Source organism: Gobio gobio (genome assembly GCF_949357685.1).
Source record: "Gobio gobio genome assembly, chromosome: 6".
Taxonomy (NCBI): domain Eukaryota; kingdom Metazoa; phylum Chordata; class Actinopteri; order Cypriniformes; family Gobionidae; genus Gobio; species Gobio gobio.
Genome location: NC_137102.1, coordinates 12,916,705 through 12,930,847, shown reverse-complemented (window position 1 = coordinate 12,930,847; position 14,143 = coordinate 12,916,705). Strand labels below are relative to the sequence as shown.

At 35.9% G+C, this 14,143-nt stretch overlaps 1 protein-coding gene across 2 annotated transcripts in view; it reads left to right on the top strand.

The window, feature by feature from the left end:
• pik3r2 (phosphoinositide-3-kinase, regulatory subunit 2 (beta)) overlaps positions 1 to 14,143 on the top strand; it is a 47,418-nt gene that overhangs the window by 15,784 nt on the left and 17,491 nt on the right. For both annotated transcript variants that reach the window (XM_079820206.1, XM_079820205.1), the window contains exons 3-7: positions 11,153 to 11,245; positions 11,826 to 11,897; positions 12,718 to 12,858; positions 13,030 to 13,228; positions 13,330 to 13,415. In XM_079820206.1, the coding sequence (XP_079676332.1) occupies positions 11,153 to 11,245; positions 11,826 to 11,897; positions 12,718 to 12,858; positions 13,030 to 13,228; positions 13,330 to 13,415 (591 nt within the window). The remainder of the gene's footprint in view (positions 1 to 11,152; positions 11,246 to 11,825; positions 11,898 to 12,717; positions 12,859 to 13,029; positions 13,229 to 13,329; positions 13,416 to 14,143) is intronic.

Sequence of the window (14,143 nt, the reverse complement as noted above, 5' to 3'; positions counted from 1 at the left end):
CGTGGTATTATTATCTTAACTCAAATTACTGAAGTTCTATCATTAAATCATTATTGTAAACTTTTTTGTAATCTGAAGAAATTTTTGGGATAATTACTTTTGCTGTTTCTGCTATTTTTACCACTGTTTGCACCATGTATGAATAAATACAGAATCGGTTTACATGTAAAACTTGTCATTGATTTAAAAATTATTATTGTTTGTATTGTGTGATGTTTTTTAGCACAGTTGCACTATTTAAACATTACCTGCACTTTTACGGAAGACAATTAGATCTGCAACTTTTCTATTTCTGAAAAGGCTGGTGTGAAATTTCATATAAAAAAAAACCCAATTAATATATATAATATTTTTTTTTTTTTTTTTTTTTTTTATAAATGTATTATAGGAGCCTATTTGATGACATGTACGTTTTACTTTAGATCATTGTTTGTTTTCGCAAGAATGCATGCAGCTTTCACTTGTATCCAAAAACATGGGGAATGATACTACATTTATCGTCATTGATATCGTTATCGCAATAAATACTAGAAAATATCGGGATACATTTTTAAGTCCATATCGCCCATCCTTACCTCCTAACTGAACTTTAAGATATTAAGTGCAAACAATAACCATAATACCATAATCAAAGTACTCAATTTTGAAAGAGCAAATAGAGACCACATTTTTCTTCAAGCATGATACAGAGCTAAGAGATGGTTACAACTAGGCATGTGCCGGTATCAAATTTTCATGTTGCGATTAATTGCTGAAGCTTTTATCGCGGTATATGGTATTATCACGATATAGAAATTTGTTACAAAAACAGTGTTGCCATAGAACAGGTAAGGTTTAATAACTTTCTCATAACAAAAAGAACCAAACATGTAAATACAATACAGCAATACACAAAAATGTATAAAGTAAACAAATATTTAAAACAGATTAAAGTGCAAAAGAATTATAAAGAACAATAGGTAACACTTTACAATAAGGTCTCACTAGTTTATGCTTTAACATTAACAAAGAGCGAATAGCTAAAGTTTTACAGTTATTATTCTTTGATAATGTTAGTTAAAAAAAGCAACTGTTAGTGTTAGCTCAGGTCCATTAAATAATAGTTACAACTTTTGATTTTAATAATTCAATTCAATTCAAATTGATGTAATGTGTTATTAAATGCTGAAATTTACAATTAACTCTCTAAAATTAATACATGCGTTAGAAGTATTTTTCATTGTCAGTTTGTTAATGAATGAACTAATGTTAAATAATAGAGCCTTATTGAAAAGTGTGTGACAGAACAACATTTAGAATATATTCAAACAATATCTAGGGCATGTCATTTAGTCCAGATTAAAATATAAAAGGTTTAAGTTTGAAAATGAATAACCAAATACTTAATACTTAAAGACTTATGGCTATGTGATGAGCACCATATTGTTTTGTTTACGGGGGGTCATTACAGCTTAAACAACATATACTTATATTTGTATCACTTTTAGCAGTGGTTTATGTAACTTCAAAGGGTTTCCTTTAAAATGACACCAACATTGTGTATTTAGACCAAGAGTATTGTGGGTAAGGGAAGCTTTTCAATTTGGTAGGCCAAATCCAGGTGGAAATCCCAAAAATGGTACCAGAGCTTAAGAGGTTAAACTTGTTAATAAAATATTAAAGCAGCACTATGTAACTTTTCCGGGGGGTCATCCTCAAATCTGTCAGACTCAGATATCTACTAACTAAACCAGACACTAGCATTTATACCGACAGCTCATGGCATGGATCTAATACTTTATTTGTATCAGTTTTCCTCCAGCTGGAGTGCTTGCTAACATCAGGGGATCGTTCACCCAGGCCATCCAAGATGTTATGGTCTTTCTTCTTTTTTTATTCAGTAGAACACTAAAGAAGATTTTAGCTAAAACCGTCGTTCTTAGTGATTTTATTTTTATATACAACATTATTACCTGTAATCCACAGCCTCTGCAAAAGGTCCTGAGCAGGTTCACAACAGTCTGGAGTGCGAGCTTCCTGTTGCATTAGGGGTGTAATGGTACACGTATTCGTACTGAACCGTTTCGGTACAGGGCTTTCGGTACGGTGCACATGTATACCGAACGGTACGAATGCAATCTTTAACAGTTAACAGTAGGTTTGTTTTACGCACGGAACATACTTCAATCTAAGTTCCCTCACGAACATAATCAAACGATGAATGCCGTTTTGACGTACTTTAATCTGACGTGGCTGATCACTGTAGGCTATATGCGCGTCAGTTCAAGCGGCATGCGGCGTGCAAGTGAACAGGATCATCTCTTCCTAGTCTAAGAATAAACATGAATCAACATCTGATGGTATCAGGGTTTTTCCTGGGTCAAAAATGGTCTTCGGTGGTGGCTGACAGACATGGTCATCCATACACACACACACGCACAGTAAAAAATTACCCTACCCACGTGATCTGCAAGCGCAATACTGACAATACATTTTAGATAAATTCAAAGAAAGTTTGTAATTTTTGCTTATCTTATTTTGATACCTTATTTTTACACTATTTACAGATAATTGTTTTGGTATATAATCATATCAATATTAAAAAGTAGTATTAAAAAAATTATCAAATAGCCTAATTTTCGGCTATATACAATTTCATAAAATTATCAGCTAGCTAATAACAAATTTGTTCTGGGTTCACCTCACTCCAGTCTAAACTAAATGATTTATAGGCTATTTATTTTACTACACATTGTGAACATAAATAAGCTGAAAGACTGTGGTTAATTAAAACTAACTCTTACTTACACCTACTCTTGCTAAATTGGGTAAGCACACTTGTGTTCTCATTTCAGAGACGTTCTGAGTAAATGATTAAACTGGTTCGTGAGTTCAGTGTTGGACTGATCAGTTGTTCTAACCAGTCGTTAAAATGATTCGATTCAAATGAGTCATATAGGTCGCGAATCGGGCATTAGCACACGCGTTGTGTGCGAATCCCTTCTGTTTGAACATAGCGAAAGATTTGTCAACACACAGAAAACACTTCATAACTGGATAGGATTTGTTTCCCGTTTATTGAAAGTATGGTTTATGTCAGCTGGTCAGAGAAGAGTCAACATTTTTTATAGCGCAATTCACACCCAGCGGTTATTAAAGGAAAACATCGTCTGATAGCGCCACGTGCAACATGGATTCGGTCTTCCGACCTTTTGATTTTGATTAACGTTATATGTGAAATATTAGAAAGCGAATGCTTATTTTGAAGACAGAGAGCGGGGGAGGAGCTCTCTGATCGTTCTATCTGTCACTCAGTTAATGCAAGCCAGCAGTCATCTATTCTACATCACTCATAAATCACAGTAACTGATCAAATAAGGCTTTGGCGGGACAAAAATTTGTTTTGGCGGCCGCCAAAAATATTTCAATGTAGGAAAAACCCTGGGTATGTTTAAAATACATTACAACTTACTGAAACGTATCATATGTCGTGTTAGCCTGACAAGCCAAACCCACATAAAGATGTTGGGTCTGGGATTAAACCCAGTTTATAGATTAAACTTTCGCCATATCCGGTCGGCAAAACTCCAAACACATCTTCCTTTCTTAAGAATTACTTCAGTGCCGTTCTTTGTTCTTTCCTCAAAGAAAAGCTTAACTCCGAGTCTTCCAGAGTCGTGGCCAAAGCCGTTTCGAAAGGCCGCTGTTCGCCAGCTTCTTTGTTTAAAAGTAGCACGCGGACTCGCAGCAACTCTGCCGACGTTATGTTAAGCCCGCCCACCGACTCTATACACAATGTGATTGGCCTAACCAGAGTTTGTTTTTTCCAGCTCACACGCCAACGGAGAGTTGCTAGACTTTCCTGGCTGCAAATTAGATTTGCTGCCGCTAGGGTGCGTCTAGATTTCTAGGCTAATGTCGTGTAATCGCTCAGTGTTGCAACCGCAGGAAGACGTCAATAAAACAGCTTGTAAACAATGTCACGTATCATTTACCTCAGGCAAGTCATTCAGAGTCCACAGCTGGTTAGTTCACTAGAGAAATAAACTCTTTCACTAAATATATGCACTATATTAGCCTATATATTCATAATATCTACCTGTTAGTGATGTCTTGATTATTTAATGTATGTAGAAATTAATCTGTCATGTAAATGACACAGCCACTGTGTATAAATGATGATATTTCAACAACGAATTGGAGTAAAAACATAATTTTATATTTAGTTTTAGAAGTTAATGCAAAAACTGCCAATAGACCCTTTTCACATTTCCGGGTTTCTCAGAGCGGAAGTCGTCCTAGTTGAGTTAAAGATTATAGCTGTGAATGAGAGAATACATTAAATTTTTTTTTGTGTGCCCATTTGCTCAAATAGCAAAAGAAAAACGCCACAGTTGTGATTTCACAACTTTCAAAAAGGGGGAAAAAACTAAGTGAGATTGATAACGGCAGTGAAAAGAGAGAAATATGTTCATTTTTACCATCACTCCCATAGACGCTATTACTAAACACCCACACAGCAGTGGTGACTTTTTTATTGTAATTTGATGCAAAAGTAATAAAATACAAAGTATTAGTGTTTTAAATGTACATATATTTAAAAAAAAAAAAAAAAACTTACAAAATACTGCAGGATTTACGATATTGATGACCGTTAAAACGCGTCATCCCAGTCTGTGAAAAGGGTCTATTGGGAAGTTTACATGTTTGCATACAATGCTATTTGAGTGTTGGGGATTTATATCTAAAAATAAATAGCTACTGAATTTTCAATTTAGGCTAATTTGGGCTCTATTGTTAACCCTTAAAATAGTAATGTGCAAGTAAGGGCTCCCTATATAGTTTACACTTTACAGCTTTGAGCAGCTCCCCGGCTGTAACGAACCCGTACCGAACCGTGACTTCAAAACTGAGGTACGTACCGCACCATCAGTTTTGTGTACCGTTACACCACTATGTTGCATAATCATGCATGCGCAAACAAACACAGCGTCAGCTAACTCCCTTGCATACGTCATTATGCGACAGGAAGCTCACAATCCAGACTTCCATGATTTTATAAAACAGGTAATAAAGTTGTAGATAATGTTCAGTTTCTTGCACAGACCGATCATTTCGCTTCATAAAACCTCAATGAATCCTCAGGATCCACGGGTATTAATTTTAGTTCTGCCTGTATATGTTTTTTTGACTCTCAAAGTGACGGTAGCCATTGACTTGCAGTATTTTAATCACCAAGGACTGCGGTTTCAGCTAAAAATCTTCTTTACATTTCTACTGAAGAAAAAAAAACCTACATCTTGGATAGCAAATTCTTATTTTTTTGGTGAACTATCCCTTTAATATGGCAGAAAAGCATCTGTTCACAAAATGTAAAAATAATTATGTGGTGTTTTCCCATGTCTAAGGGCGTCTTATTCAGTGTGAGTGAGATTTCATGTGATTTAATTGAAATCCACCAACACTATCCTCTCAGAAACTTTGCACAAAGTCAAACTTGGTTGTTTCGCTGCCTGTGGCAGAAGTTCTCCCTCTCTTTTTTTTTCCTCTTTTCTTTTCCTGGCCTCAGTTTTACTGCTTGTTGAAGTGAACCATGGCTTGGCATTTCTACAGTCTCCGCCTGTTCCCCCTCCCCTGTTTCACAGACTCTTCTGATACTGTCTCCAGGCAGCTATAAACTATCCACTCACTACAATTCTCAGAAAGAGAAGGCCCCTTGAATTTTCCCCCGGCTCCTTACCCTGAACTTTCTTTCACAGAATTAGTAGAGGGCTAGTTAAGGCCTCCGATCTGAGCCTGTATTAAAGAATCATTCCCATGGTGCTTTGGCCTGTGTTCAAATGCTAGGCATATTGTTACTTGGACTGCAGGCTTTATCAGCACATTATGTAGTGCTGCACGATTAATCAAAATGAAACCGAAATCGCGATTTGGCTTAGTGATTATGATATCGCAAAGGCTGTGATTTTTTTTTTTTTTGTCTTATTTTTTTTTATTTTTTTTTTATTCTTCAGATTTTTAATTATGCACAGCGTGTTGGTAAAGAGCGTCTGAAGAGTTTGAGTGCATTTAAAAAAGCAACACGCGTCAAACATCTTTACAAACTTGTAATGCAAAGTGTTCATAAACCTGTTGTCCAACAAAAGACTGCATTTAATAACAGGTTTTTACTCCAAACTCACTTCATAACGTCAGTCAAGTGTTTTCAGAATAACTTCCTTTTGTGAGCTGATTTCATCGTAGAATGTGGCAGACAAGATATTTTATACAGTGATAAAGGCTATGTCGATTAGCATTATAATTGGCATTATAAATATCCATTACTAGGTTACACTTTATTTTACAATGTCATTGTTACAGTGTAATTATACATTTTAAATACTGAGTAATATTTAGTAACTGCATGTACTTACTATAGGGTTAGGGTAGGATTAGGGTTTGGTTTAGGGTTAGTTGCATGTAATAATGCATAATTTTCTGTTATTACTAAGGTAAGTACAAGGACATTGTAAAATAAAGTGTTACCCTTTATTATTATGGAAATACCAGAGAAGGCTTGAAGAACTCGAATACACCATATATTGTGGCAGTCATGTCTTTATTGTCTTCATGTTTAATCAAATCGTTTAATTCAGCTACAGCGATAGCTTGATGCCTTTATGCCATACTTGCCATATTTTACTGGACTGCAATTTTTTTATGTAAATAGACAATTGTTTTATTCAGAGATGTGTTTGACTGATATATTTATAAAAGTTTCACCTGAATGTATATTAGAATTTCTATCTTGTATTAACCTGAAATGTCTTATGTAGTTTTTTGTTAATTATTTGAATTGTCTTTTTTATTTTTAATAATAAAAAGGGTTATTACACAATTCTTATTTTGTTAATTTTTGCATTTAGCAATAATAATTTTGATGATTATTATTAATAAATAAGAACAAAATCTTGGGCCAAATTGTGCAGCCCTACAAACAAGCATTTTAATGTGTTTGCATTTTAAATCATGAATCGCAATTTTAACAAGAAAAACGCAATTAGTTTTTTTTTTCTCCCCAAATCGTGCAGCCTTAACATTATGCATTTTATTGTGACTGACTAAATTCCAGAAAAATCTTGGATTTAAGAATTGCAGTCTGATTGCAATTTTATTTTGATTAATTGAGAAGCCCTAACTTAGGGTACATTTTGGGAATGATGCCTACAAGGGATGCACAATATTGCCGAAAAGCTTATATTAATTTTCATAACCAATAAAAGGCAGATATTAACATTCTATACTATTTTGTTGAAATGAAAATAAAACACTAAAAACTAAAATCAACCATTCAATTCTACAAGTGAATTTAGTCATTACAACATTATAATGTGCAGTATGAAAAGAAGATATTCATTTTGGGATTTGCTAAAGATTACATTTAACAGTGTTATAAATTACTTTAGATGCATTAATCTAAGATGCTAAGATTTGCTTTCAAAAACATTAAACAAGCTCACAGACCCCAAACCTGTAGAACAGTAATGTACATGTGATTTATATTCTTGATATTTTAGTCTATCAAAATGAGTTTTTCCCTTTTTCTTTTTTTCTTCCTTTTCTGTTGCACTAGTTAACAGTGCAGAAATCCTGTCAGGCCTGAAGCCGATTATGCTCAACAAAAAGAAACTTGAGCTATATAAGACTGTCTCTTGTAGTTGCAGCTTTTGTGTGTTGTGTTTCTTAATACCGTTTGCACTGCATTAAGATTAAAACATGTCAAGAGGTTCAGAGCTCCAGTGAAAGGAAATGGGCTAGGCCTTCGGTTAGCTATGAATGAGGTGCCCAGATTACTGAACAGCACAAAGCAATGCGGGTGAAAGTTGTCTTACATAATCATATTCACAGAGTACAAAGACATCCTTTTCCATTAGTAGAGCATGGCCGAATCTAAGTTAATGAAGAGCACATCAGAGCACCAGTCAACCAAAAAACCCCACACACAAACAACTGCAAACTAGTCGAGCGGTTCAGCCTAGCAAAAGGTAGGTTGTTGTTTAAATTACATTCGGCAAGCCTAAAAATGATAAACTGAAGAAAAATCGCTGACTTTGGTTAGCTAACCGTTTATACACCGACAGTGCAGCCGTAAAGAAGTGACAGCCGAATAAAGTAAGCTGTTGCTGTAATCATAGCATTAGTTGTTGCAGTTGTTTTTTCCCAGGGCACGTTCAGTTGCAGGCCTGCCAGAATGCAGACTACCAAGACGACTATAATTGGGTAATGATTAGTTGGTTCTCTCTCCAAAAACCAACAATGACTTCAGGGCCACAGCTGTTTTTCCTAAAAGCTGTATTTTGCACAAAAACCCCTGCTGCGGGTTTGACCAATTGTGCCAGTGAGTTTGCAGCTGTAGTTTAGTTTGTTTATTAGTAAAGGAATATAATCAGTTTTTTGTGTTTTGTTATAGATGACCACACAGGCACAAGCAGCCATTTTGTAAATGACATAAGTCCACGATAAAAAAAGGAAACGGCTTTTATTGCATTTTTTTTGTTTGTCTGTTTAAAGCACATGTGTACATAATCTGTACATTCGTGTTGGTTTCATGTGGTTTTGAGAATCATTTTTGCCCTGTCATAAAAAGGTCAAATTATCTGATATTTTTAAGAGCTTATTTATTGAGCTTGACACTCTTTGGCAGTCATGGGGGTCTGCATCATTTCCTGTTTGGGTTTTCGTTTTTCAGCGTGTTACACCTCATGCGTTTGAGTTTTTCGAATGTTAATAAGCAGTGGTTTAATAATCAAAGCTTATACTAAACTTGAATTTCATTCTTTTAATGAAAAAAAAAAAAATTCTAATAAAAAAACAAGGAACAAGGAATTGTCTCTTGACAATTTTGGAAAAATGTCAAAAATGAAATGAATATTCAGAAATTAAAAACATGGTCATCAGAAGTGATGGGTCTGGCAAAAAAACAATGTTGTCATTTTACCTGACAAAAAGTATTGCAAGTAAAGACATTTGCTAAATTATAATTGTGCATAATAGTAAATATAACAGCCATTTAGATTTGTCTTCAGGAGTAAATTGACGTTGACAGAAATTTCTGCTTAACGTTGAAAATGAAAATGTTGTTCTTTAGGGGCTGTATTACAAAAACTTAGAATCTCATCTCATCTGTTTAGTAACCATGGTAATTTGACTTAGGAAATAATTCAAGAATAAAGTTAGGAAGTTTCTGTAATACATCCCCAGGAAAGCAAAGATATAACATGGATTAAGGCTAGGACATGGATTCATGTCCATGTTGAGGCAACTGTGCGAGATGAGGAAAGATTGAGGGCGGAAGAGGCAGGCTTTGTGTCCGTAAGAGGGAAAAGCGAGCAAAGTTCCATGTTTAACGTGCAGTGGAAAAGTGGAATGTGCTGACATGGCACTTCGTCTGAACTCCAAAATTAATAATCAGACGTGGTTTAGCCTTGCACTGCCAGGAGGCGAAGGCAGCCAAGCTCTGGCCTCTTTGTGGTGGGCCTGAAAAGGAGGGTCTGGCACACGGCCAGTGGGGTTTTGCTTGTTCAGGATTTTTGATTAAATCGTTTATTGTGCTCCACTCACGCAAAGGGCCAAGGCAGCGCTCGCTCCAGAAGGGGTGGAATAAGACAGGAGGAAACGGAGTGCTTTTTTCAGCAGTAAAAAGCTTTTGTATGATAAAGACTTTTTTTTCTTCTGTAGCTCTATCCATTTGTTTTTTTTAATACCATTTTTCTTTTTAAATCTTTTACTATTTATTTTTGTAATGCGTTCTAATGGCTACTTAAGGCTATTTTAATTCGTTTTTTTGTGTTTAGGTGTTGTGAATGAATGCAAGAGTGGTTTTTTTTAACCAATAGAACAAGCAAGGAAGGAAGCACAATATAAAAAAACCATATGCAATTATACATCCCACAGTCATCACTCTCCTAAGACAGAAGAGAAGTGGGAGACGTGGCCTGAATTGAGTTCAGCACTGGGTCTGAAGTTTGAGGTGCAAAAATACCCTGATTTTATAGAATAGCCTTCTCATTATATCACATCAACAGCCTTCTACGCTAGTCAGTTGCTGCTTTTGGCAGCTTTAGTATTCCACGAAGGACTGCACATTTAGCGCTATATTTAAAAAAGGTAACAGGCAAGTCAAAGTCAAATTTAAAACATTGGCCTCGGGACACTGAGTCACAACAGTAGGTAGAGAAGGCTGTAATCTTGCAAACCACAATTCAGAAATGAGAAGGAAGAGTGCCAGAGTAAATGCTGGTGTTAAGGCACATTTTGGATTTGGTTTTTACAGTATTTAAGGCACTAATTTTATTTATAAAAAAGGAAACCGTCAAATGCGATCCCACGAGTCCATGACATGATGCTGATTTTATTTATTTATATATTTATTTATTTTTGTATTTTTGAAAAATACATTCAAATGCAATTCATTCATACAGTAAATTGAATACACCTTCTATGTCCTGATCACATAATAAAGAGAAAAACACCTTATGAAAAGAAAATCATTTTAAGAAGTTTGGCATAATCTTGTATAATTTCATAAGGGGGAAACCCTGCTTAGTAATATTTGAAAAAAATCTGTCCTTCAAATCAAAGTCGTGTGGTGCAACCAAATTGGAGGGGGAAAAAAAACATGAAACAGGAAATTATATTATAGAGGTGACCCCTGCAGACCACTGTATTACATTTCTTAAAATATCAGATAATTCAAGTTTTTTGTGGCAAAGCAAAGTTGTTTAAGGTTGTAAAATGTCATGTGTGACTCCCCAAAAATGTAATGGTATTTATGAGTTTATAATTCTTGATATTTGTACAACATATTTTTGTTACCTTTTGAATGTGAATAAGATGTGTGCGCTCACATGTATTACTTTTTATTTGGTCACACCACATGACAGTTGAGCGATTAAATGTAAACTTTTGTTGAAAATGGAATAAAGAACTTTGCGCTTGACTTTCTAAAAAATAAAAACTTTTCTTTCCTTTATTTTGGTGTCATTGAGCCCTATACAAAATGTTTGATAAGTGATATATTTTTGTTGTTGTTTTTGATGTTCATTTAAATAAGCTTCTTATTATTTTCAGCCTATTGTTTTCTCTGTTTAGCCGAGGTTTGATTTGAAATTCTCCTTTTTCTCTGCCGTTTCAGTTGCTCCAGTCCCGGACTTGACCAAACAGTTCACACACCTGGAAACTGCTCCCCCTAATCTTATTAAGTTGGTTGAAGCAATTGAGCAGACAGGTAATACTTTTGTGTCATTGAATGTCATGTAAAGGGCTTTATTGTTTGTGGTTTGTTCGTTAGAGAACCTGACACATGATACGGAGCGTGCAAATCCAGAGCGAGCAAGAGCCCTGCAAAAAAGTGCCTCCTCCAACCGCAAGAAAAAACGAAAATAAAAACAGTTATCTTGGATTTCCTTTTTTTAATTGATTGTATTTTTAATAGATATTTCCACTTTAAAAATAATATTGGAAGCAGAGGTGTGAAAAATGTTTCTTTTTGCACCATATGGCAGTTATTACCATCCAGATTTCCTCTTTCGCTGTGAGCCGTCCCTCTCTTTCTCCCCTGAGCAAGAGACTGAGTGACGCTCGGACTGTCTGGCTTGACTGAAGCCGTCTTCTCACTTCTTCACAGACTAAAGCAGAGCTCAGGGATTCAGCTGGGCTGTTTTCCCAGTTCTCCCGATAGCGTGACTGGATATATTTATATCTCCGGGCTTTTACATTTAATGTTTAGATGTAACTGCTTCTCTAATCCAAGCTGGCATGAAAGATCTATTTTTGAGAGATGAGCTAACGCCTCGATTTTCTGCTAGGTCTGGACTCTCGGACACTATACAGGACATCCACTGCTTCAGCCTCTGACAGTCAACGACAGAGCCTCGCTGGTAAGTTAAATCCGCTGTTCTCATCCTTTGACTGTTTTCTCTTGCACAGAAGTGGAAGAGTTTTATTCACATACTTGGAAACACATACAGCGTCAGAGCTTAAGGCTTTTGATTGCTTTAGTGTTTTTGCGTGTTATTCCTAGTAGCTGTAAGTCTTTGTTTGTCTCATTTTAGTGTTGATATTAGTTTGTGTACATTTAAATATGTTCTCCTTTTAACCAGTTTGATTATTGATAACGTAGTTTTTCAGCTGTAACATCGCTAAGAAACAGCTTTTACATTTTAAATGTAGCTTTTCAATTGCATTATTACATTACAAAAAACATTGCATTAAATCAAAATATAAGCATTTTTATTAGTGGTCTCGTTTTTTTATTTTTATATAATTCTGAATAGTTAAAAAGTGTATGTTTATTTAATAAATATTATATAATATGTTATACAATAATAAGTATTATATAATTATCAAATGTACTTATATTACGAATAAAATTTTATAAATGTTAATTGTTCATTTTACAGTTTCTTTGTTTTTATTTTTTTAAATGTTATTTCCAGGTTTAAATTAGATTTTGAAAATCTCAGGCTTTTGCACCCCACTGAATATACCATATAAATGTCATCACAAAAGTATGATAACTGGGAGTGATGCGGCAAAATAAAATGTTGTTAAGGGTCGGATAAAGTTACTTCGTGAATAGCTATTTGGTTACCGTAAGTACCACACATTTATGTAACTCTAAAGTGCTTTAAAGGGGATGTATTGGATTAGATCTAAGGTGCGTGCATCATGATGTGACCGGTCATTTGTCCTGTGCAGAGCTGCAGGAGTTGGACGTGGGACAGTGGGACATTCATGCACTCTCGGAGGCTCTTATTCGGTACCTGCAGGAACTTCCTGTCCCCATCATCCCTCCCTCTGTTTATACAGACCTTCAGGCAGCAGTGCAACTAGAATCAGGTATGTGCCACTTTTCACTCATCCGTGCAGGCCAAAAGAGCACCGTGTATAGAAAGTAACAGAATTATATGAACTCTGCGAACAAACAGCTCAAATGTGACAAGTGTCTGCCCTGTCTTTGCCTGCGCATCTGATGACTCATGCGCTCATGGTGATTTCATTCATGAATAGACGTTCCCTCCGTGAGGAGACGAGAGCAGCTGTTGGAGGTACTGGGGAAGCCTGAAGTTCCACTGCAGAACCTCCTGACGCTGCATTATTTGCTCAGACACCTGGAGAAGGTCTGCCAGTGCGCGGAGCACAACGGCCTCGACATTCACACCCTCGGCCAAATCTTTGGCCCTCTGCTGATCAGGGGCCCTGTGAGCGGGTGAGCATGAGCATTCTATTGGCTGGAGACAAATTCTGGAAATGTGTTGCTGAAAAGGAGCACATGTGCAAACTATCTCCATTTCTATGTTTGATTTACAGGTCAGAGGAAGATGAGGGGTTTCCTGCGGTTGCAGTTGAGAGACTTCTTTTGGAGAGAATTTGGGAACAAGAGCCGACTCCTCCCGGTGAGTTACCTGTCATTTTTGCTATTGTATATAATATTAAAGCTTTTTATTCACCGTTGTCAGGGAGGATCCACCAGGGCCCTGTGGTGAGGGCAGCCCACTAAGGTGGTTTGTGTTTTCAAACCTTTTGATCCCATCTTGAAATATAAAGGCGGCTCTATGCTGTATTTTCGTCTATATAGATCCATTTATATTCTAGGCTGCATGTTTTTCCATAGTTAAATAATTCTCTTATATTGTGATTTAGACTAAACCCAAAGCAAATCATTAAAACATTATCTGGAAAATATTTACTTCATAATATTTACGCATCTTTTTTTTTCACCATCTGTTAGCATTGTACAGTAAATAGATGCAGCCATGGTTACACTTCTGTAAACAATGTTATTTAAGCTATTTCCTTTTTTTGTTTAGCTGCATTTTAAAACATTTATTTATTTTTCATTGTAAGAGTATTTACAGTAAACCTGCCAATTTGTTACAATGAGGAATGTGATAAATTATTGTGGTAATCAACAACATGCCACAGATGCAGCATATAGACATAAGATGGAAATGTTCAGCTCTGGGTGGATGTGTGTGTGTGTGTGTGTGTGTGTGTGTGTGTGTGTGTGTGTGTGTGTGTGTGTGTGTGTGTGTGTGTGTGTGTGTGTGTGTGTGTGTGTGTGTGTGTGTGTGTGTGTGTGTGTGTGTGTGTGTGTGTGTGTGTGTGTGTGTGTGTGTGTGTG